The sequence below is a fragment of the Hylaeus volcanicus genome, chromosome 7 (genome assembly GCF_026283585.1).
Source record: "Hylaeus volcanicus isolate JK05 chromosome 7, UHH_iyHylVolc1.0_haploid, whole genome shotgun sequence".
Lineage (NCBI taxonomy): Eukaryota > Metazoa > Arthropoda > Insecta > Hymenoptera > Colletidae > Hylaeus > Hylaeus volcanicus.
In genome coordinates, this window is record NC_071982.1 from 9,908,559 (window position 1) to 9,933,052 (window position 24,494).

The window sequence follows — 24,494 nt, forward strand, 5'->3', positions numbered from 1 at the left end:
AATCACCCCTTTCTCAAGGTGTTGCAACATTTTTGGGACACCCTGTATATTGACTTACAGCGTAACTGTAGAGCCTCCTTAATTTATAAATAATTAATACTTCGTGGGATTTCCTTTTGATTATATAATTACTGCAACTCTTCCAGGCATTAAATTAACTATCATGAATGTCGATGTTATTCGGGGTGGGATCTTCTTTCATTCCTTTATTAGAGCATTTTTTAAATCTTTTTTATTGGAAATTTAATGTTTTCTAATTCCCACGAAGTAGTAAACTGACGTGCTTATGTTACAAATTCTACCGTAAATTGTTCGTCATAAGAACCGTGCGAATACTTATTACTTCTATATTTCTACCAATTTTTCGTATATTCTTGTTAATTTCGGAAATTATGTAAACTAGTAATTTCTGTTTGAACCATATTCTAGAGATTTGCGAGAATATGTAGAATATCATTGATTATAAAAAAAGTAGTTAATAAAGTACAATTTCACACAAAAGTTGTTTGGGAAATTGATGGATGTACGAATACATTCTATACCCACTGTACCTGTTTATCTGCGACAAGTCAGACGAAATAAATGTACGTTTTCGGTTATGAATTTTAACACTAATCTTACTGACGTTTATTTGTAATTCTTATATTTCTACCGTGATGGGACAAACGACTAGTCTGGAAGACACTTTTCTCAATTAAATGCAAAAATATTTTGCGCGCAACTAAATCGAATAATTTTATAATGAAACAATTGTATATAATTCATATATTGCATACTAGAACTGTATACGAAAGTTTGAAAATGATTACTTGAAAGCTCGTTGTAGGTTTCTTGTAAGCAACCACGGTGGAAACTTTCTTAGCAGTATTTCTTGCAGCATCCTTAGCAACATTTTCATTGAATATCATTGATAATTGTATCACAAAAGTATGAAGTTATTAAAATCATTTGAATATTGTTACTAGAGTTAAAAGAATTCATTAAAATGTCCATTGTAATATTTGGCTAGATTGGAATTATGATTTAATTTTACTAATCTTTTGGAAAATTGAATTCATTCATAAATTTAATTCTTTTGAGTAAAGTACATAGGTCTACACAGATCTGGATTTAACCCTAACACCTGTAATTATGTTTGTTCCGAATGTATAGATCTATAACTTTTTTAAACCTCGTTTTTCGTTTAGTTGCTTTAAATTTTATTTGTAACAAAACTTGGTGATGAACTTCACACAAAATTTCCATACATCAAAATCATTCGAATATTATTACCAAAGTCAGAATGGTTTCAGTATGTGTTCGCTGTAATATTTGAATAGGTTATAATCTCGATTTAATTTTAGTGAACGCGATCTATCTTTGGAAAGTATATACATTCATCCATTTATTTCTCTCGGTTAAAACACATAATTTCAGTGACGTTTCGGCTGAATAACGACCACGACCGAACCATAATACCTGTAATTATTTGTCTAACGAATGCGCAGATATATAATTATTGTTTAACCCCATTTTCCGTTTAGTTGCTTTGAATCTTATTTACATGGTCTGTCCTAAAAATGTCCAGACTTTAAAACTCGTTATGCATAATAATAATAATAATGGTAAATTTACATTTATATTAGGTCAACCGAAAACTTCTGTCCGTTTTTAAAATAACAAAAAATAATAAATTCCTCATACCTTGAATAAAGATTGAATAGTATACTTTTTATCATTATTTATGTCATCTTGCCTGCATGATTGCAATGTGTATATTGTTTTCCATGAATATGCGCGTACTTGTTAAAAACTTGTTGTAACCGGAACGGACAGAACTTTCCGGTAGACCTGATATTATTGAGAATGCATTTCTTCTATAGAACTACAATTTTTATTAGAATCTTATAGCTTTAGAAAAATCCATTGAAAATCTTCTTTTGAAGTGTCGACTTCTTTACTTTCAGCTTCATTTCTCATTTCAATTAAAACACCATATTTCAACATACGTTACAATGATTTCCAAAAAGCGCGATTTATTATCACTACACTGCGGATCTTTATGCAAAATAAAATCTACGCGAACGTGCCTACAAAAATTGAACCTAAATAGGAATTTATTTTATTCTGCAAATATTATAACATAAACTTTACTTTCAATCTTATTTATATTCTTGCATATTCTTTGCATTTTGTAGATTATTTCACATTCAAATTTCCTATTAATGCATAAAGATTCGCAGTCTACTTATTACATAACATTGTTAACGTTTCTATAAACGTTTTAGCACACAAAATTTTATATTTGCTATTGGCTCCATCGTGATTTCTCCGTCGACCGTCAGAAAGGTAGCGGTCGGGTTTATATTTACAGGGTGTTCCAAAAATGTTGTAACACCTTGAAAGAGATGGTTCGGGAGGTGATTTGAAACAACTTTTTCCTTAGCGAAAATATTGTCAGAGGTTTCGTTGAAGAGATATTAACGGAAAACACTGACCAATCAGAGCGCGAGTATGCCGATGGAGCGCTCGCGGTAGCGTATGAGCGCGGCCGCCTAGTGCGTAGCCTACGCTCAACCGGCATACTCGCGCTCTGATTGGTCGGGGTTTTCGCTTAATATCTCCTCAACGAAGCTTCGGACAACATTTTCACTAAGGAAAAAGTTGTTTCAAATCACCTCCCGAACCATCTCTTTCAAGGTGTTACAACATTTTTGGAACAACCTGTATAGTAAAACAACCGATGGACACTCTCAATTCCGCTTACAGAATTTCTTAATAAAACTTCAACGAAGACAACGCGAGTTCATTTATTTCGATAGCGTCACTAATACCATCGGTACGGTTCGAAAAACATTCGGAAACTTTAGGGACAGACTGCGTACTTTTGTTTATATCTTTTTAACACTTGCTTCGATGGAATTTGTTTAGACAAAGAAACGCGACTGTTGGCGGAGAAAGAATTCTGTTTATCGAGAACGGAAAGTTTTGCGGTCGAGTTACGAGGAATCGAATGTTCGGGGGTTCAAAATGGGACTGGAATCGCATCGTGTGAAAAATGACCGGTTCGTCGATCAAACTGGAAACTCAAAGGACAACTCGATGAAGGTTAACCAACAACGGCCGTTGTTATCGCAGCTAATTTAAAAACAAGTGCGGCGGTGGCTGTGTCGATAAAAAGTGAAACGGTGGCTGATCTTGTCAAGGCAACAACTACCTCGACCTTAATGACTTCGAATACACCCGGTTCGGTAAGTAATCGTTTAATGGGTTTAACCGCCTATAATAATTAACCATCCATAATTTTACCTCGTCTTTATTATTAACACGTTAGCACTGTTATTAACGCATTTACATATACAAGCTCGAGCCAACGGGATCGCGTGAGTCAATCTTCTCTGTCGCAAACAACGTTCAACCTCCTTCGGTGAATTTTCTTATTAGTGGCTTTCAATATACTAATTGGAAGGTTTGCTTGGTTATTTCGCATAATAAGTATTAGGTTATCCCAAAAGTTTTTTTCGTGAGTTGCATTCAATTATTTTCTGTGGCAGTGTTTATATGTATACAGTGACTCCCAGAAATATTCGGACACTAGTGTATGGTTAACTTTATGACTTAATATCGTAGTTATTAAAAAAGTAATTGTCTTCGTTACTTTTTCCAATAATAAGTCATTTATTAATGTTATTAAAGTACATGTATACATTAATCCAATAATTTACATAAATTACATATTAGCAATAAACAAACGAAAGAATATCACATTTTCGATTGAGACATATTATAAAACAAAAGGGATTTGCAACAAAATATTAATGTGGAACATATAATGTTTAATTTTAATTAATAAATGTTATTCCTCATAGTGTCCGAATATTTTTGTGACCCGAAAATGCGGTATTTTTTCGTTTGTTTATTGTTAGTATGTAATTTATATAAATTTTTGGATTAATGTATATATCTTTAATAATGTTAATAAATGATTTATTATTGGAAAAAGTAACGAAGACGATTGTTTTTTTAATAACTACGATATTAAGCCATAAAGCTAACCATACACTGATGTCCGAATATTTCTGGGAGTCACTGTGTAAATAGACAATCTAATTTCTTAGACATTGATGCTCTAACAGTAATGAAGCGAAATGAATCGTACACAATTCAGTAATGTAACATAAAACATAAAATATTGTGTATATATTAATTATTAATAAAACGAAAGAAACTTTTGGGACAACCTAATAATATGATGATAGTGATAATAATAATACCACGTTGGCTGCCAAAGCTCGTGACAATTTCTACAGAGTCAAATTTCATTTTGAGATTATTGAAGATTAAATAATTTAACATTTGTCCTAGTACTTAATTTTTTAACGTCGCCAAGAAGAATCGGGAATCCTATACAGACTTACTTTTATTCTTGAGAGACGTTGCGACCAACGTGTTAAATAACATAATGACAGAGTAATAAATTCTTCTAAAAAGTTCTGAGATAAACAAACCAGATTTATGTACATTTGCGTACAGTGGGTGTAGAAAGTATTCGTACACCGATCAATTTCCCAAAAAACTTTTGTGTGAAATTGTAGTTTCTTAACTTCTTTTTTTTTATAATCAATGATATTTTACATATTCTCGGAAATCTCTAAGATAGATATAGTCCAAACAACATTTACTAGTTAATATAATTTGTGAAATTACAAAAAAAAAATGCGAAAAGTGGGTAAAAGTACAGAAGCAGTAAGTATTTGTACGATTCTTATGACGAACCATTTACAGTAGAGTTTCTAACGTAAACATATTAGTTTATTGCTCCGTACGAATTAGAAAGCCTCAAATTTCCAGTAAAGTACTTTTAAAAATGGCTCTAATAGAAGAATGGAAAAAGATACCACTTCGTATAACTAATAATTTAGTTAATTTAACGCTTAGAAAGAGTTGCAATAATTATAAAATCAAAAGGAAATCCCACGAAGGAAGTATCATATACTTGTAAATTAATGTAAATTTCTTTTTTTTAATGAAGTTTTAAATATTAAACAGTTGTGCGAATACTTATTGCTTCAATATTTCTATCGATTAATTGTTTTTTTTCTTGTTAATTTCGCAACTTACATAAATAGCTATTTTTTTTCTACTTTATCTATTCTTTCGATTTTTTTCTGACTACCATCACATTTTAGGCCATATATCGAGTTAGAAACGTCCGATTGGGTCACGCAAGATGCCATATTAAAGGTAATCGAATTCTCAACAATTGCTTTTCACATTATTTTCCAATCGGTTCAATAGTTTAAGTGTTACGAGTTAATATATATAAGAAACTTATATCCCAATTTTACTCTGTTTTTGTATTTTTCTCCGAATTAGTTAATTACTAATTAACTAAGTCCAAAATTATTTCTAATTATCTATATAATATTGAAATTCAATAATAAAAATGAACGAAATAAATTAAATAAACGATTTCTACATAAATAGGACTAAAATACAAAAAGTAAAAAAGAGTAAAATTGGAACTTTTGTACCTTTTCTCAATTGTTCATAACTCCGGTATTTATCCATAGATTTTCTTTAACAAAAGCTTGTTTTCTTCGTAAGAGTGCGATCTACACGTAAACAATAAGAAACTGCACATAATTTGACAGTTTCTATTTTTCCATGCCGATGGAAGAAATTTTCTTGTTCTATTTTAGCCGAAAAAATCAAAGTTTCTTATATATATTTGATTTTTTCGGCTAAAATAGAACAAGAAAATTTCTTCCATCGGCATGGAAAAATAGAAACTGTCAAATTATGTGCAGTTTCTTATTGTTTACGTGTAGATCGCACTCTTACGAAGAAAACAAGCTTTTGTTAAAGAAAATCTATGGATAAATACCGGAGTTATGAACAATTGAGAAAAGGTACAAAAGTTCCAATTTTACTCTTTTTTACTTTTTGTATTTTAGTCCTATTTATGTAGAAATCGTTTATTTAATTTATTTCGTTCATTTTTATTATTGAATTTCAATATTATATAGATAATTAGAAATAATTTTGGACTTAGTTAATTAGTAATTAACTAATTCGGAGAAAAATACAAAAACAGAGTAAAATTGGGATATAAGTTTCTTATATATATTAACTCGTAACACTTAAACTATTGAACCGATTGGAAAATAATGTGAAAAGCAATTGTTGAGAATTCGATTACCTTTAATATGGCATCTTGCGCGACCCAATCGGACGTTTCTAACTCGATATATGGCCTAAAATGTGAAGGTATGTCAGAAAAAAATCGAAAAAAATTCATAAATTCATATTAAAAAAACCTATCCATAGAAAAATTTTTCAATGCGATTTTCAAGTTTAGCAGGCCAAAATACATAAGAAAAAAATTGTGGCATTGAATGTACATTTTGTAAACTAGTGTAATTAGAACGTTTTCGACCTCTTGTTTCGGTCTTTCTTAGCAATACCAAATATTTTTCTAAAACTTATACACGAAATATGGAAATTGTAAGTTAAGAGAAAATATAGGATGAAAGAAAAAGGTGTGGTGAAGAACTTACGATGTGTGGAGAGTGGAAAAAAGTAAAGTATATGTTAAACAAATTGTAACGTAAGATGTATGTATATCACTCGATACTTTAAATGAGAGCATGGGTAAATTCGTAATATTTGGAAAAATATGGAAATTGGAAAGAAGAGAGTGTATAATATGAAAGAAAAAATGTGTGGGCAGTAGGTGATACGGGTGAATTGAATGTTAAATAAATTGTAATATACATATTGATAGCACAAATATGAAAATGGGTGAATAATTAATATACTAAAAAATGAGGACATTTATTTAGGACAACCAGCTCTTTCATGTCTTTTACCATTATATCACATGATATCAGTGAAAGTCGCATTACTATGGTGTTAACATTATAGTAACTATATTGTACCACCAAAAGAAATAGGTTTAAAACCAATCTTTTTTATTAGTTAAATATAAATAAAGCATTCCGCAAGTTAAAACAGTCGAATGAAATACTTTAGCACACATAAGATGAAAAGTAGAACAAAAGCACGCACTTATAGTAGAAAAGTGATGATGAAGAAAGTGATTCATAAAGTGATATAGAAACTTAACTTTTTATTAAATAGTATCTTCAAATTGTTAACCGGGGATGCTGTAAATAGGTGTGTCGTACATACTTTTATAACAAAAATACGAATACTTTATGAGATAGTTGTGTGTATGAATACTCTTAGCAGGGTGACAAACGAATAATCTACAGTAATTCTACTCTATTTCGTTTCTTACTTTTTCTAATATACTTCTCCATAATTGATTGCCAAATTGAGGATACCTGTATGTAACAAACAACAGAAAGATATCAAAAATATGACGTTATTAGAATCATTTGAATATTGTTACTAAAGCTAAAAGAATTCATTAAAATGTCCATTGTAATATTTGGCTAGGTTGGAATTATGATTTAATTTTATTAATCTTTTGGAAAATTGAATTCATTCATTTTAACTCTTTTTGAGTAAAGTACATAGGTCTACACAGGTCTGGATTTAACAGAAAGAAAATTAACAGTCAAAATTAACAAAGCTTGTGCTCGGAGAACCACGAACGATTAATTTATTATTTGTAGTATGCAAAAATTGCCAATAAATGTAACATGTTTCATAGGGCCATTGAAACAGTAACGTACACCATAAAATCTCTCAATTTTCGATAAATATCCTGCATTTTGAGCATACAAATGGAAAAACGAACAATGAAACATTGTTCCTCATATATTTAATCCTTTGCACTCGAGAGGTGACTCTGAGTCACCACTGGGTTTTCTTTAGGTTTAATTTCTTTGGAACTCGAATTGCCAATAAAATGATTGTCGTTGAGGCAAAAGTACCTGATTCTCAACTCTCAATATTTAGAGGTTCAATTTTAACATTATTCAATGTTTAGAGCCTTAATTTTTAGAGTATTTAATCTTTGGTGGTTAAATTTTTAAAGCATTCAATTCTTAGAGGGTTAATTTTTGGATATTCAATATTTAAAGGTTCAATTTGTAGATTATTCAATTTTTGGAGCCTTAATTTTCACAGTATTCAATCTTTGAGTGTGACATTTTTAGGGCATTCAATTTTTAGAAAGTTAATTTTTGGATATTCAATATTTAGAAGTTCAATTTTTAGATTATTCAATTTTTAGATTATTCAATTTTTAGAGTCTTAATTTTTGGGGTATTTGATTTCTAGGTGTTCAATTTTCAGGGTATCCAATTTTTGGTGGCCTAATTTTTAGAGTATTCAATCTTTAGGTGCTCAATTTTCACGGGATTAATTTTTATTTAAATTTTAACCCTTTGCACTCGAGAGGTGACTCTTAGTCACCACTAGGTTTCCTTTAGGTTTATTTTCTTTGGAACTCGAAGTGCCAATGAAATGATTGTCGTTGAGGCAAAGCTGACCTGATTCTCAAATCTCAAATTAGAGATCTCATTTTCGAAGTCAATATAATCTTAGCATTCGTGGCAATAGAATGCTAAGAAAGCATCTCAAGTTGCTGACAGATACCAGAAAAAAAGACCTCGAGTGCAAAGGGTTAACGATATTGGACAGTAATAATTTGACAGCTTAGAGAAAATTTAGAAATCGACTTTTTGCCGGCTTTTCGGGCCAAATAAACCACTGGCGTTCTAGGTAGGCAAGGATAGGTAGATCCTTGTCTCTACAATGATGCTGTGACAGAGAGGAAGATACAACAAATGGTGTCAAACATTTGTAATTTTCTAAACATTCATTTACATTTTATGAGTCGAGAAAGCGACTTTTCCGGCTGATTTTTTTTTAAACTGTTCCTTGTGAAATTCTGCTGTGGGCAATAGCTGCAGATTTTTCAATTCGCTTTTGAAACGCGCTAAAAATACGTTTAAAGATGAAATTTGTTCTGGGCCTTTTTCCAAAAATCTGGCAGTATCGCCCACAGCGGAATTTTACAAGGAACAGTTTAAAAAAAAGAATCAGCCGGAAAGGTCGCTTCCTCGCTTCATAAAATGTAAATAACTGTTTGGAAAATTACAAATATTTGACATCATTCTGTCTTTGTCTCTCCTCCGTTTGTTGTATCTCCCTCTCTGTCACAGCATCATTTGAGAGACAAGGATCTATCTATCCTTGTCTCGGAATTTCCGACTTTTTCCGCAACCGTCACTGAAATCAACTCGGAGTTTTGCTCGGTCTCCTGCGCACCCTTAACTTGATAAGCAACCATTCTGTACCTGAAACGATTACATGCAGTGGGTGTAGAATGTATTCGTACACCGATCAATTTTTCAAAAAGTTTTGTGTGAAATTGTAGTTTATCAACTTCTCTTTTTATAATCAATGATTTTCTACATATTCTCGGAAATCTAGAATAGATATAGTCCAAACAACAATTATTAGTTTATATAGTTTGCGAAATTAACAAGAAAATACGAAAAATCGGTAGAAATATAGAAGCAAGTATTCGTACTGTTCTTATTGACGAACTGTTTACAGTTGAGTTTGTAACATAAACATATCAGTTTATTGCTTCGTACAAATTATAAAGCATGAAATTTCCAGTAAATAGGGAAATGGAAGAAAATCCCATCCCGAATAACGTCAACATTTAGTTAATTTAAATTTCGTTACTTTATATAAATTACTAATTTTTTTGTACCGCGTCTATTTTAGAGATTTCCAAGAGTATGTAGAATATCATTGATAATAAAAAATAAGTTAATAAATTACAATTTCACGTAGTTTTTTTGGAAATTGATCGGTGTACGAATACTTTCTACACCCACTGTAATTAAATATAACTTCATACTTTTGAATCTCATCTGAGAAGAGAGTATCCAAACACATACATACATTGACGTAACAGATCACGTTTCAGTGCGCCTTGGTGCGAGACAATTTATTCCAAGTACAATGTCCAGTTTCATTCTAAGTGGTCGCCGTTATCAAAACTAGTTCATACACTCGTAAAAATGCGACTCCTCTATCTTGTTTCGTTGCGTTCGTACACAGATCTAAATGTTAGGCTATGGGCAATAACACGGTTAACAAGTTAATTATACCAGATTCGAAATTGCCTCGCGCGTTTATTCGAGCTACTTTAAGAAGCAGTTTTCCCAATAAATTCCGTAATCTTGATGTTCTGCAAACTGCAGTCTATCGATCCTATAATTTGTTCTCGATTATTCTGCGAGTTAGGGGCTAGATAGGAATGTGGAAAATGAATTTTATTATTAAGGGGTTAGTCGCAGACAAGAAAATGGAAACGGACAATTTCTTGTGTGTGTGTTTTTTAAGGTATTAAATAATAATTTTTATTAAAATTATTGTATGTTACACTTCTTACCGAGTAAAGCATTGTTTACTTAATTATATTTATAGGAAGTAAACGTGTTGGTTTTCGTTGTAGTACGATTCTATTTTCCTTGAAATATTCGACAGACTTTCATAGACCTTCCATAGATCTTCCGTAAATCTTTCATAGTGTTCCACAAATCTTGTTAATTCGTTAACTAATCGACTGTGATATGTACTTAAAAAAAAAATGAAAAAAGAAAAGAACCGTAAACATTAAACAGAATTAGTCTTAAGGGGTTAGTCGCAGTCAGGAAAATGGAAACGGACAGTTTCTTGTGTGTATGTTTTTTTAAGGTATTAAATAATAATTTTTATTAACGAAATGTAAATATATTACAAAGTGTGTCTTAAAGAACTATAAAAGAATTTTTGTTTTAAAAAAAGGTTAATTCATTTCGTCATAACAGGCTATGGCGTGGGTGGCCACTTGGTTTGCAGTGAGCAAGATTTCTTGAAACTGGTGCACCTGAAAACAAAACTAAAGGTAGATTTAGAAACTATATTAGACTAACGGGTCGCTGATCGAAGGATTTTTTATTTTCTTGTATACTTTTCTTTTTATCTTGTATTGAATCGCTTAATTTTAGTAACAAAATTGAAAATCAACTTCAAATGTACGCCGTCTTGTTTTAAATTAATTTCTTCCCAAATCCTTCGTTCAGGGACCCGATAGACTAACCTATTTTCGAAATCTACCTTTGTTTTTGTTTTCAGGTAAACCAGTGTAGAGAAATCTTGCTCACCGCAAACCTATGTTTTTAAATCATCGTCTACGTCATCGGCTGTTATGACAATATAAATTAAACGTTTCTTAAAACAAAAAATGTTTTTTTAGTTCTTTAAAACATGCTTTATAGTATACTTAATTGTTACTTATGCAAATTATTATTTAATAACTACAAAAAAAAACACAAAGAAATGTCGTTTTTCCTCTTCCTGACTGCGACTAACCCCTTAAGGTGTAACACCACTGTGACAGCCTAAAAAAAAGTGCTTTTTTGGCAATTTTTGTTGTGTGGGAGAAACGGTAATAGACTAATGAAATTCGAGGCAGTGATTAAGCATATAAATATATTTACTGAAGTATTAAACAAAAAATTATAATCGACAAATACTAGAAAATGGCGAAATCCAAGCCATTCTCGCGATGATTTATTGGATTTGAAGGACTCTGCGGCACGCGGCGTAACTGGTACAAATTTGTATCCAGAAAAAAAAAGAATAAAAAATCACTTAGTCTACATGTTCATTGCTGGAGAAATACGTAGGGGATTTTAAAAATATTGAAATTTGTGTGATTGGTATTTGAACGAAAACATTAAATTTTCGACAAAAACAGAGGTAATCATTTGTTAATAAATATTGTTTAAGTTAATATATCATAAATCCCTTACGTATTTCTTTCTAGAATGTTATTTCAAGGATATTGTAAAAAATTGGAGTCTAAGGAATGATAATTGTTGAAGTTATGCTGCGTGCCGTTTTGAAAAATCGTGTTTCGAGAAAAACACGTTTATAAATTTGAAATGTTTTATAGACGTTAAAAAATGAAATATTTGATTGTTTAAAAATTTTTACCATAAATTTGTTATCCCAGGACCATAAAGCTGTCCTGCTAAATTATATTGATGTACAGGGTGTTTTGTTTAAGACGTTAAATTTGTAGAATTAATAATACCTCACAAAAATATCTTCTATCGAAAAGTAGTTTTGACAAAGTAATTTTGTTAAAGCGATGATTCTAAAAAATTAATGTCATTTTCTCAGTCTTTAGGGCGTTATTCGTCGTAACTGAATATATTACAAAAATATAAAAATTGTAACAAATGTACGTTACAAATTATGATATATGAAAATAATACAGTAACTGAAGAATTTAGAATAGAATTTTTAAAAAAATTTATTTGAAGTTTCCTGCAAGGATGTAAATTTAAGCTACGTATACCAACATACATTTTAATTTAGCAATAAAACATTAAAAGTCTTATTCGTTTTATTCACTGAGCACTAAATCCAAATACTGATAAAAAAACAAATTCAAAATTTGCATAATCTCATAAACAACTTTTCACAAAACAAACTAGCTGTTTTCTTCTTAAGCACGTTATCGAGGGTGTAGATTCTTTAGATACTAAAACATTGCATTCCTACTTATTTATTATACTAAAAATTGTTAGAAATTTGTGTTTTTACCACTGAAACAAGGAGAAACTGTTTTTGAATTTTTGTCACAGAATGAAATAGAATGGCGTAGTGTGGTCTGTTGGAGTGAGGTCTAAAAATCTTTTATTTGCAGTTCTTTCAGATTCTTTCAATTGATAGACTGCGAAAGCAGCCGCGACTGCCCTTAGAAAGTAGTCCACCAGCGATTTTTATGTTTACCGGTGCTTTGATTCTGACAGCGACGCACGCATTAAGGTTGATTCACACTATCGGCAATCATTCATTTTCTTCACGTGCATTCCTATTATACGATAATCGAATTCCTGAATTCTCTTTTGAAATTGAAATTATACTATTTTTTTTTATATGGATTTATTTTACGTCGCATCTACTGCATGGTAATTAGCGACGAATTTGATTGGGTTTCTGGTGGTGCTATATACTACTGTAGAGTTTGGTGTCCTTGAGGTAGTTGATGGTATTTTGCATATGTTCCTGGGATGTTAGAGCTATTTCCGGATTGAGATTATACTTTCTTCTTTGTTGATCGAATTTGCTGCATTCGTATAGTAGGTCAGTTGTGATTTCCTTATTGCAGGAGTCGCAGTGGGGAGGGTCCGTTTTCTTTAATATGGTATTCAGGTGTGATTTTTGAATGTCCAGTAATCAATCTAGTCATTATTATTTTTTCTCTCCTGGTCATGGAGTGTTGGGATACTGTTTGGTAAAAATCGTGCGTTATATTGTGAGTTTTTGTTCTTTTGTTGTTCCATATTTTATTCCATTCTTCTTTCGATGAGTGTTGTATTCTTGTAATCGAGTCTTGGTAAGGGATTTCTATTTCATTATTTGGAGTCATGGATGTCGCTTCTCTTGCAATGAGGTTTGCTTTTTCGTTGCCAGTGATGTCTTGGTGGGAAGGTACCCAAGTAATTGTTATGTTTTTGTTTTTGTTTGTAGGTTTGATGCACGTTTCCTGGATTTTTTGGATGATTTCGTAGTTATTCTTTTTCGTTTACGTTCACTAAGGCTTTTATTACACTTATGGAGTCGGAATATATAACGTGGTTTTGTAAGGGATGTGTAGATATAAGGTTGACAGCTTCCAGTATTCCGTAAACTTCAGCGGTAAAGATAGTGGTAGTTTTAGGTAGGGTTTGTTTTATTTCGGTGTTTTCAGTGATGACAGCATATCCTACTCCATTCTCCGTTTTTGATGCATCAGTATACATTTTATTGTGGTTCGTGAAATTATAATCCAGTTCTAGGAATTTAGATTTGTGTTCTATTGAACTTTTTTGGTTTTTTGGAATATCTGCCAACTCTGTATTGGTTTCTGGGTGTTTTATGGTCCAGGGAGCTATATTTCCATGTTTGCGTTCCATAATTGGTGTTTCTTCAGTATCGTATGAGTTGAAGTACTTAGTAATCCTGGTGTGGAATGGAGTTGGTAGTTTGGGCCTTTTTGTATATTGGTTTAAATATTTGTTGGAAAATACGTTGTGATAGGTTGGATTATTTGGAGTAGAGGCAATTTTCGTTGCGTATTTTAGACTGAGTACCTTTCGTCGTTGTTCGAGCGATGTTTCCTTGGCTTCGAATAAATTGCTGGGTATGGGACTTGTTCGGTAACTTCCAGTGATGATTCTTAATGGTGAGTTTTGGATTGGTTCTATTGTCTTTAGCACGTGAGGTTTAGCTGAGTTGTATATAATGGCACCGTAGTCAATTTTTGATCTTATCAGTGCCTTGTAAGTTGTTAGGAGGGTTTCAACACTATTTTATTCGAAGATAAAATAGTAAAGCTAAAGTCGACAGGAAATTACAAGCATAAAGATGGTCAATTATATATCATTAATTTCTTCAAATTAAGTAGTTTATCATTTCCTTTAGTGGACAAAAATAGTATGAGTTGTAGAAAAATCATAAATATACAGATTTTGAATTTTATATTATTGATTTTCGCATAATCAGTAGATTACACTATTCGTCCAAGCACATGTAAACAAACAAACACTAAACAAAGTTTCGTTTGATTTTACGAAAAATAGTAGACGTTATAAGGAAATGAATATTATAAGTATAAGTAATATAAGTAGTATAAGTAATATAGTGTAAATATTTTCAATTTTGGGGAAAAGAAAATAATCGCAGCGAGACAGATCAGGCGAGTAGGGTGAATGATCCAAGGTAACAATGCCAATTCCAATGAAAGGGACACATTATAGCAATATTTCGGAGATTCAGGCCGTTGTAACCGTCGCGCCGCATAGTGAGCGAAATCGACTAAATCTGTGTCAAAATCGTAGAACTCTTGACAGAAATGAGATAGAGCAATGATCCTTGGATAAAATTAAAGCTGAAACTACACAGATTAAGGGGAAAATATAGAGAAAGTGATGCGGGCAATGTTTGACCTTCAAAATTTAGATTGAACTTCCACTTTTTCACCAAAATCTAGTTCAGCTCCTAGATCCAAATTTTTTTATAACTTGCCACACATGATTTCTTATAGATTTTGACATGCCGAATTCAAATCTGACCGCGAAATTTGTCTAGCATTTCAGGAAGTTGTCAGAAGAAAGCGATTTAAATGAAAAAATCGTTTAAAATTGTGTTTTTTTTTCGTTCAAATATCATAATAATACTAATATAAATATTTATTTATATAGAATATCAAATAATAAATATTAATAAAATAAAATGTTAATCCTAAATAATGCTGTACGATAGTAATAGTGTCCTAGGTTTAAATCTCGTCACCGCTCGACGCACGATCTTCACTCCCACTTTCTTCAGTCATCTGGCTGCAATTTTGTATATTTTAAGTTAAATCTACATTTTTCCATAATTACACTCTTATTTATGGATGAAGTTGAGCAAGAATTCATGCTTTTGAATTTACTTACCTTTCTGCAATAAATTGTTTTATTTCTGGTGATACATTTATCTTCTTATACGTTTGTATTCGTTCTTGAACAAGTATTAATGATATTTTTGAGTCGGTAAAATATATTGCTTATTAAAAATATCTAATAACCTATTCCTCCTACTATTTTGACATGAGTGGGATGTCATATGTTTTTTTATGTTTTATGTAAACATGTAGTTCCGCAGAGGAATCTCGCGGAGACCACTAAAGGCGACGAACGCACAAGCACACGTAAAATGCTGCTTGCCGGTTAGTACTAAACTAGTTATAAAACTCATATTCGGACAAACTCAGAAAAGTTCTCTTTTGGATTGTAATCACAAATCTCTGTCGAATCCAATGAGACTAAAACCAGCCTTTAGACTTGCTTGGAAATATAACAAAATCCTTAATGAAGTTTTAAAATTGTAAAGAAAGCTAATACATTATTCATCATTTTCAAATATTGATATCTATATAAATATGTATGATAATCAAGTAAGCATAAATAAGTTGACCATAAATATGGAAAAATGTATATTTAGAAAGATTGTGCGTCGAGTAGTGACGAGATTTAAACCTAGGACACTATTACTATCGTACAGCATTATTTAGGATTAACATTTTATTTTATTAATATTTATTATTTGATATTCTATATAAATAAATATTTATATTAGTATTGTTATGATATTTGAACGAAAAAAAAAACACAATTCTAAACGATTTTTTCATTTAAATCGCTTTCTTCTGACAACTTCCTGAAATGCTAGACAAATTTCGCGGTCAGATTTGAATTCGGCATGTCAAAATCTATAAGAAATCATGTGTGGCAAGTTATAAAAAAATTTGGATTTAGGAGCTGAATTAGATTTTGGTGAAAAAGTGGAAGTTCAACCTAAATTTTGAAGGTCAAACATTGCCCGCATCACTTTCTCTATATTTTTCCCTTAATCTGTGAAGTTTCAGCTTTAACACGTTGATCGCCACGTCACCCATATGTGGGTGACAGTGCATTTCATTGAAGAACTAACAAAATTAATTCTGAAAGTTAAGCTTCAAAGGGAATGAATTTAAATGAAATTCGTGTATTTTGATGAAGTTATAAAAATAAATACCACGACAGATGTTTGATTATGTAGTCTCCAATAGTCTGAATAATATTTAATTCTAGCAGAAATTTTCATGAATATTTCTCTGGCAGTCAACGTGTTAATTTCACCCAAGGATCATTGCTCTATCTCATTTCTGTCAAGAGTTCTACGATTTTGACACAGATTTGCTCGATTTCGCCCAGTTTGCGCCGTACTAAACGGGGTACCAAAACAGGAGCTGCAAAGGTCCTTCGAAATGTTAATTACGCGGTCTACACGCTGTATTGACGCAGAGGAAGATTATTTTGAGTAAATAAACGTGTGTGTAAAAACTTTACTTGTACTTTCTTCTTTTTATAAGCAAAAGTTCGGTTTCTTTTTAGACAGATCGTGTATAAAATCAGAAGGGTGGGTGTATATGCATACAATTACATTAAACTATTTTTCGTTATCATGCACATTTTATCAATCATAAAATAAATCCTTTTCTGCACTGTAAACAGAAGTTCGTTGCTGTTTAATTTGAATAAATTTGATTTTATAAAGAATTATAAATCTGAGGGCTAAAATTCCATTCTTTACTCTCCAAACGGAGCGTCAAATCAACCCGTAAAGTTTCGAGTACTAGGATCTCGTTAGCAAAGAATCGATATGCGCAGTGTCAATCAACATCGTTCAATAAACTTCGCTCGTTGAGACAAACGTACACAGATGCGTCACGAAGAGAGATACGTGAATATATACAGGGTGGATCATTTTAAATTGCCCAGTAGAATTTCTCGGTAACTGTAGCAGTTAACGAGAAATGTTTCAAACAAAAGTTGCTCAATTTCGAGGGGGAAATATTCTCATGACTTTACCTTTGACCTTGGAGGTCATGTTCTTGACTTATGAATGACTTATACATTCAACAAAATGGAAATCTTTTTGAACATTACATTACATTATCATTTATTGTCATTCAATGTCGTTCAATGATTTTCAATGTCATTTATTGTCATTCAATGTAGTTCAATGATTTTCAATGTCATTTATTGTAATTCAATGTCGTCCATTGTTGTTCATTGTTGTTCATTTTTGTTTAATGTTGTTCTGTATAGTTCTATGTTGTTCGATGTCTTTCTACAGGGTGGACCATTTTAAATTTCCCAGTAGAATTTCTCGGTAACTATAGCAGTTAACGAGAAATGTTTCAAACAAAGGTTGCTCAATTTCGAGGGAGAAATATTCTCATGACTTTACCTTTGACCTTGGGGGTCACGTTCAAGGTCATTTAAAGGTCAACTTTGTTATTTTAAATAGAAACCTCTACGAAAATTCTACGTTCAGATTAGGTAGCATAGTCCCGGTCAAGGTGATCCTCGAAGGTGAGGCACCTAAGACCGGCCCCCTGAATTACTTGGCTGTTATTGGTGATAGGAAAAAATGGGTCAGACCAAAATTATTTGGTTTCGAGGGGCTGATCATCCTATGTTACTAGTTTTTTGATAGGTGGAGGCGTCAGGGAGATATGAAGGTCATCTCTGTTTTTTTAAATTGAACGGTATGTTTTTTTACTTACATTCTGATAAAGTATTTCAAGACGAATACAATGACCTATTGGGATGGTCATTTATGGCCTGTATTAAACCAATTATGATGGAAAATAATTTACTTTGAGGAAATGGTCGAACATTTCCTTACCGTCTCTGGTTGTTGAAATTATTTCATATAAAGACATTTTAACGGAAATTTTGCCACACCTGCTGGAAGATATTCCGCTTCACATACGGCAAACTACAGTGGGTGTAGAAAGTATTCGTTACACGTATACGTATAAATTTCCAAAAATAACTATGTAAAATTGTAATTTATTAACTTATTTTTTATAAACAATGACATTCTACACATTCTCGGAAATCTCTAGAATAGATAGAGTACAAAAAAAAAATAGCTATTTATGTAAATTGCGAAATTAACAAGAAAAAAACAATTAATCGATAGAAATATTGAAGTAATAAGTATTCGCACAACTGTTTAATATTTAAAACTTCATTAAAAAAAAGAAATTTACATTAATTTACAAGTATATAATACTTCCTTCGTGGGATTTCCTTTTAATTTCATAATTATTGTAACTTTTCTAAGGATTAAATTAAGTAAATTATTAGTTATTCGAAGTGAGATCTTCTTCAATTTCTCTATTAGAGCCATTTTTTAAAAGTACAATACTTTACTGGAAATTTGATGTTTTCTAATTCGTACGGAGCAATAAACTAATATATTTACGTTAGAAACTCTACTGTAAATGGTTCGTCATAAGAATCGTACAAATACTTATTGCTTCTGTATTTTTACCCACTTTTCGCATTTTTTTTTGGTAATTTCACAAATTATATTAACTAGTAAATGTTGTTTGGACTATATCTATCTTAGAGATTTCCGAGAATATGTAAAATATCATTGATTATAAAAAAAAGAAGTTAAGAAACTACAATTTCACACAAAAGTTTTTTGGGAAATTGATCCGTGTACGAATACATTCTACACCTACTGTATGTGGTTCCAACGAGATGGATGTACTGCTCATTCACCACGGATAACACTAGTTTAAAAAAAAAAAAGTATTTTGACCTACTAAACTTGAGAATCGCAAGAAGAAATTTTTCTATGGATAGGTATTTTATATGAATTTTTGAATTTTTTCCGATTTTTTTCTGAGATACCTCCACATTTTAGGCCATATCTCGAGTTAGAAACGTCCGATTGAGTCGCACAAGATGCCATATTGAAGGTAATCGAATTTTCAACAATTGCTTTTCACATTATTTTCCAAAAATGGAAAAATAGAAATTGTCAAATTATGTCCAGTTTCTTATTGCCTACGTATAGACTGCACTTTTACGAAGAAAACAAGCTTTTGTCGAATAAAATCTATGGATAAATACCGGAGTTAGGAACAATTGAGTAAAGATACAAAAATTCCAATTTTACTCTGTTTTTGTGTTTTTTTCCTATTTATATAGGAAACATTTATTTAATTAATTTCGATTAGAAATAATTTCGACCTTTACTTTGTCTCCTGTTATTCGTTAGGTTCGTTTCTCGGATGAGGAACCAAATCTAGTCTCCCAACATTCTCTCATCCCAATATCCTTGATAGCGCTGCTCAATAGTTTAGGGCTTCTGGCTCGGCAGAGTATCAATTATAAAGAAGTTGTTGAAGAGTTGCTAATAAATTATGCAAAAATGGGTATGAAATATATATTGTTATTCTATTTGATTTGACAAAATGGACAAATTTGTACATTTAATTTCAATTTTAATTTCAACAAGCGTAAATATGTCGCTCAACATTCATGTTTTACATTCTCACTGGGATTTTTTCCCGGAGAATCTTGGCGATGTAAGTGACGAACACGGCGAAAGGTTTCACCAAGATATCAAAACTATTGAGCAGCGCTATCAAGGATATTGGGATGAAAGAATGTTGGAAGACTACTACTATTTCTAATCGAAATTAATTAAATAAATGTTTCCTATACAAATAGGAAAAAAATACAAAAACAGAGTAAAATTGGGATTTTTGTATCTTTACTCAAGTGATCCTAACTCCGGTATTTATCCATAGATTTTATTCGATAAAAACTTGATTTCTTCGTAAAAGTGCGATCTATACGTAAACAATAAGAAACTGGACATAATTTGACAATTTCTATTTTTCCATGGCGATGGAAGAAATATTCGTGTTCTATTTTAGCCGAAAAAAATCAAAGTTTCTTATATATATTAACTCGTAACACTTAAACTATTGAACCGATTGGAAAATAATGTAAAAAATAATGGTTGGAAATTCGATTACCTTTAAAATGGCGTCTTGCGCGACCCAATCGGACGTTTCTAACTCGAGATATGGCCTAAAATGTGAAGGTATGCCAGAAAAAAATCGAAAACAAAATTCAAAAATTCATATAAAAAAAACCTATCCATAGAAAAAATTTTTCTTGCGATTTTCGAGTTTAATACGCCAAAATACATAAGAAAAAAATTGTGGCATTGAATGTACATTTTGGCTGTAAACTAGTGTAATTAGTCAATTCGTCAACGTGAGATTCTGAGATCGTTCGGTTGGTCGTACAGGATATCATAAACGGCCCGCACGTACTCCAGATTTAGCGCCTCTGGACTTCTATTTGGGGGAAACATTAAAGTAGCAAGTGTACAAAGAACAATAAACAACTAAAGAAAATATGAAAGAGCGTATAAGAAAAGCTTGTGCCGCGATAAACCCAACTGAAATTCAATGCAAAGCAATGCTTCAGAGCATGCATCAGTGTTCAATGTCACCGTTTTGAACACTTGCATTAGTCGTGTATTACTGTTAGACAAATAAATCAACGGTGCTTGACCATTTTTTCAAAGTAAGTTATTTTCCATCATAATTAGCTTAACCCAGGCCATAAATGACCTTCCCAATAGATCATTGTATTCGTCTTGAAGTACTCTAGAAGTACTCTATGAATGTAGGTCAAAAAACATACCGTTCCATTTAAAAAAACAGAGATGACCTGCATGTCTCCTTGACGCCTCCACCTATCAAAAAACTGCTAACATAGGATGATATCGCAATTTCTATTTCCTTTATATTAAATTATGTTAAATAACCTTTACGTAGCCCGCGCAAAATTAAAAATTACTTACATTCAAAATTACTAAACTTGGTTTAACTTTATGTACAAGTGACAAAACATACATCCTTAAATTATTACTATGATTATATAGACTTTAGACACCATCGCCCCTTGAAAACAAATAGTTTTGGTCCGACGCACTTTTTCCTATCACCAATAGCAGCCAAGTAATTCAGGTGGCTGGTCTTAGGTGCCTCACCCTGTATATCATAACATCGATCGCAACCTACGACTTCCACTGGAGGACCACTGAACCAGAGATGATTTACCAGACCCGGAACAGATTAATTGCCAGACACTTTTAACGAGGCTCGCTGGCTTGATGTTTGTTCGCGTTTTATCGCACTGCCTCCTGACCGTTACACGAATTATTGTGTCACTGTGTCACACAGATTCGTACGTGAAAGGTTCCCTCTTCTCCTGGCTGACGTTTTCCATAGATCAATTGAGCCGTTCATTATGAAAGTGGCGAAAGGTCCCACGTTCCCAGATCAATGGTATCAGTTGTATGTTACTGCGTATAATAAAATAATTTTTGGAAAAAAAATATAACCGACTTTGAAACAATATTAAAACTGCACTATAAAGTGTAATGTATTGTAATGTGAATGTTGGATGAATGTTAATTGTAATGTATTGTAACGCGAATGTTAGATGAATGTTAATATTTAAAACCACTACGTATGTTTATACGTTTTAGAGTTGTCAGTTATGTTTGTGTTAGTAATTTATTGATTAGTCATTCATTTTGTATTTTGTATCGCGACTTGATTTTGTCTCTAAAATGTTGTCTGTTGTCTTTGAATTTTGACAGTTTTACGCCGAACCTCGAAATACATATCCTTACAAAAGTATGAAATAATGTTTAGCTAATTGATATGAATACTCACCAGTTCTAGATATAATTGATTAGAAGTATGACTTAATTTCTATTTCCTTTATTTTAAATTATGCTAAATAACCTTTTCGTAGTCCGCGAAAAATGAAAAATTTGTAATTCTTGCTTGAGTTAGTTTTTGGTGAGGGCGGTAATATTGAATGCTGTTAATGTATGTACATGTACACTGTCTACGTGGAAATACTGTCTGAGAGAGTTTGATGTATTTGTTGTGCCGATGCGGGGTGACAATATTGCATACAGATAATGTATATACTATCTACACGAAAATACTGTCTGAGTAGGTTTAGGGCATTCTTTTTTGCGGGTGCTGGAGTGGGAATATTGGTTACTGCTAATGTATATGTATACTTTCTCTCTATGGAAATACTGTCTGAGTAGGTTTAGGATAGTATTTGATGGAGGTGACGACATTGAATAATGTTAATGTATAGGGTGTATTTAAAGGGCAACATGTAACGGTGTAAGGGAACAAATTTTCAATGTCTTTTTTTTTTTATAAAATTTCAAGGTCATCGATGTTTTTTTAAAGGGAATGATATATTTTCGTTAACGTAATGTTGTAGCTGACAAAGTAACGAATTCATCCATGTACTACAATATGACCTACGAATGACCTTCAACCCAGAAAAATGGAATAAATAAAATTCAACGTGTAAGATTCATTTGCTTTATTCCTGTTACGCAAAATGTTCAAAATATTTTGAATATTCAAATTAATATTGACTTGAGCTGCTATACATTCAAATGTATCGCAATACACAACATAATAACAGATTCGGTGTTGACAGGAAGACATTTATGATATACCTTTATCTATGTGTTTGTACACATTCGTGTTTACAACTGGTGATCAGTCTGAAGACGTTCTTGCTCTCTGATTTCTAATTCTAATGTTTCCTAAGATTTCCAATCTATCAGCTTATCGATGTACGTTTCACGATGCGTTACCCGAAAGAAGATAAAATTGATATGATTTTCATTTATGGAGAAAGTCGACAGTGTTTAAGAGAAGCAGTGGGGTTGTACAAAGACCAATTTCCTAATCGTAATTGTCCATCAGTTTCCGTTTACTTCAATTTGATAAATAAATTCCGTGAAACTGGTAGTGTTGAAAATAAAAAATGTACGAAGGCGAGGACTGTAAGGAATGAAACAAACACAATTAATGTTTCGGCAGCAGTGGATACAAACCGTCATACTAGTACGAGGCAAATCGCACGAAAAAGTGGTATTAGTCAAAAATGTGTAGTGCAAATACTCCATGAACAAAAATTTCACCCCTTTCATGTGAATATTCACCAAGAACTACATGGTAGAGACTTTGTAAATCGTGTAAACTTTTATCAGTGGGGATTGAGGCAATTGATAAACGATAGATCATTTTTTCGTTTACGAATCACGGGCAGATAAATTTAAAAAACATGCATTATTGGTCATCTGAAAATCCGCGGTGGTTACAGACAGTCGACAAACAAAGACCATGGTCTGTCAATGTTTGGCGCGGAATTTTAAACAACCAAATAATTGGGTTTCACTTTCTCACCGGAACATTAAGTGCAGATAAATACATTGCATTTTTACGAGAATCGTTACCATTTCTTCTGGAAAATACACCCTTGGACATTCGTAAAGATATGTGGTATCAGCATGACGGATGTCCAGCTCATTCTTCCCGTGTCGTAACACAATTCTTAAATAACAAGTTTCCAAATCGTTGGATTGGCAGAACAGGACCCGTATTATGGCCAGCTCGCTCACCAGACCTTACGCCCCTTGATTTCTATCTATGGGGAAAACTGAAAGACGATGTTTATCAAGAACCACCAACCACTGTAGACGACATGAAAGAAAGAATCGTCAGGGCTTGTGCGTCGATTCCCTCAGAAATGAATTACACAGCAGTACGTTCTGTAACTTCACGGCTAAATAAATGTATAGCAGCTAAAGGGAATATTTTTGAACATTTTGCGTAACAGGAATAAAGCAAAATTTGCTGAATAAAGCAAATGAATCTTACACGTTGAATTTTATTTATTCCATTTTTCTGGGTTGAAGGTCATCTGTAGGTCATATTGTAGTACATGGATGAATTCGTTACTTTGTCAGCTACAACATTACGTTAACAAAAATATATCATTCCATTTAAAAAAACATCGATGACCTTGAAATTTTATATAAAAAAAAAGACCTTGAAATTTTTTTTCCTTACACCGTTACATGTGGTCCTTCAAATAATGTAACTTTGTCCTAAGAAGTTTTTTTGTACAACGAAATGTAACGGAGATATTTAGGTGTTCTGTTTCTTCGGACTCACCCTGTACAGTATAATCATAGTAATAATTTAAGGGTGTATGTTTTGTCACTCGGACGTAATGATA

General features: G+C 32.1%; 1 protein-coding gene across 4 annotated transcripts in view; it reads left to right on the forward strand.

Moving 5' to 3' along the window:
• Positions 1-24,494, forward strand: part of LOC128880230 (protein Wnt-5b-like) — a 140,229-nt gene that overhangs the window by 50,988 nt on the left and 64,747 nt on the right. For 2 of the 4 annotated variants that reach the window (XM_054130078.1, XM_054130079.1), the window contains exon 4: positions 2,911-3,230. In XM_054130078.1, coding sequence (XP_053986053.1) covers positions 3,207-3,230 — 24 coding nt within the window. In that variant the 5' untranslated portion in view covers positions 2,911-3,206. Of the gene's footprint in view, positions 1-2,910; positions 3,231-3,363; positions 3,449-24,494 lie in introns of those variants that run through there. The other 2 variants (XM_054130080.1, XM_054130081.1) reach the window with 2 other exon arrangements.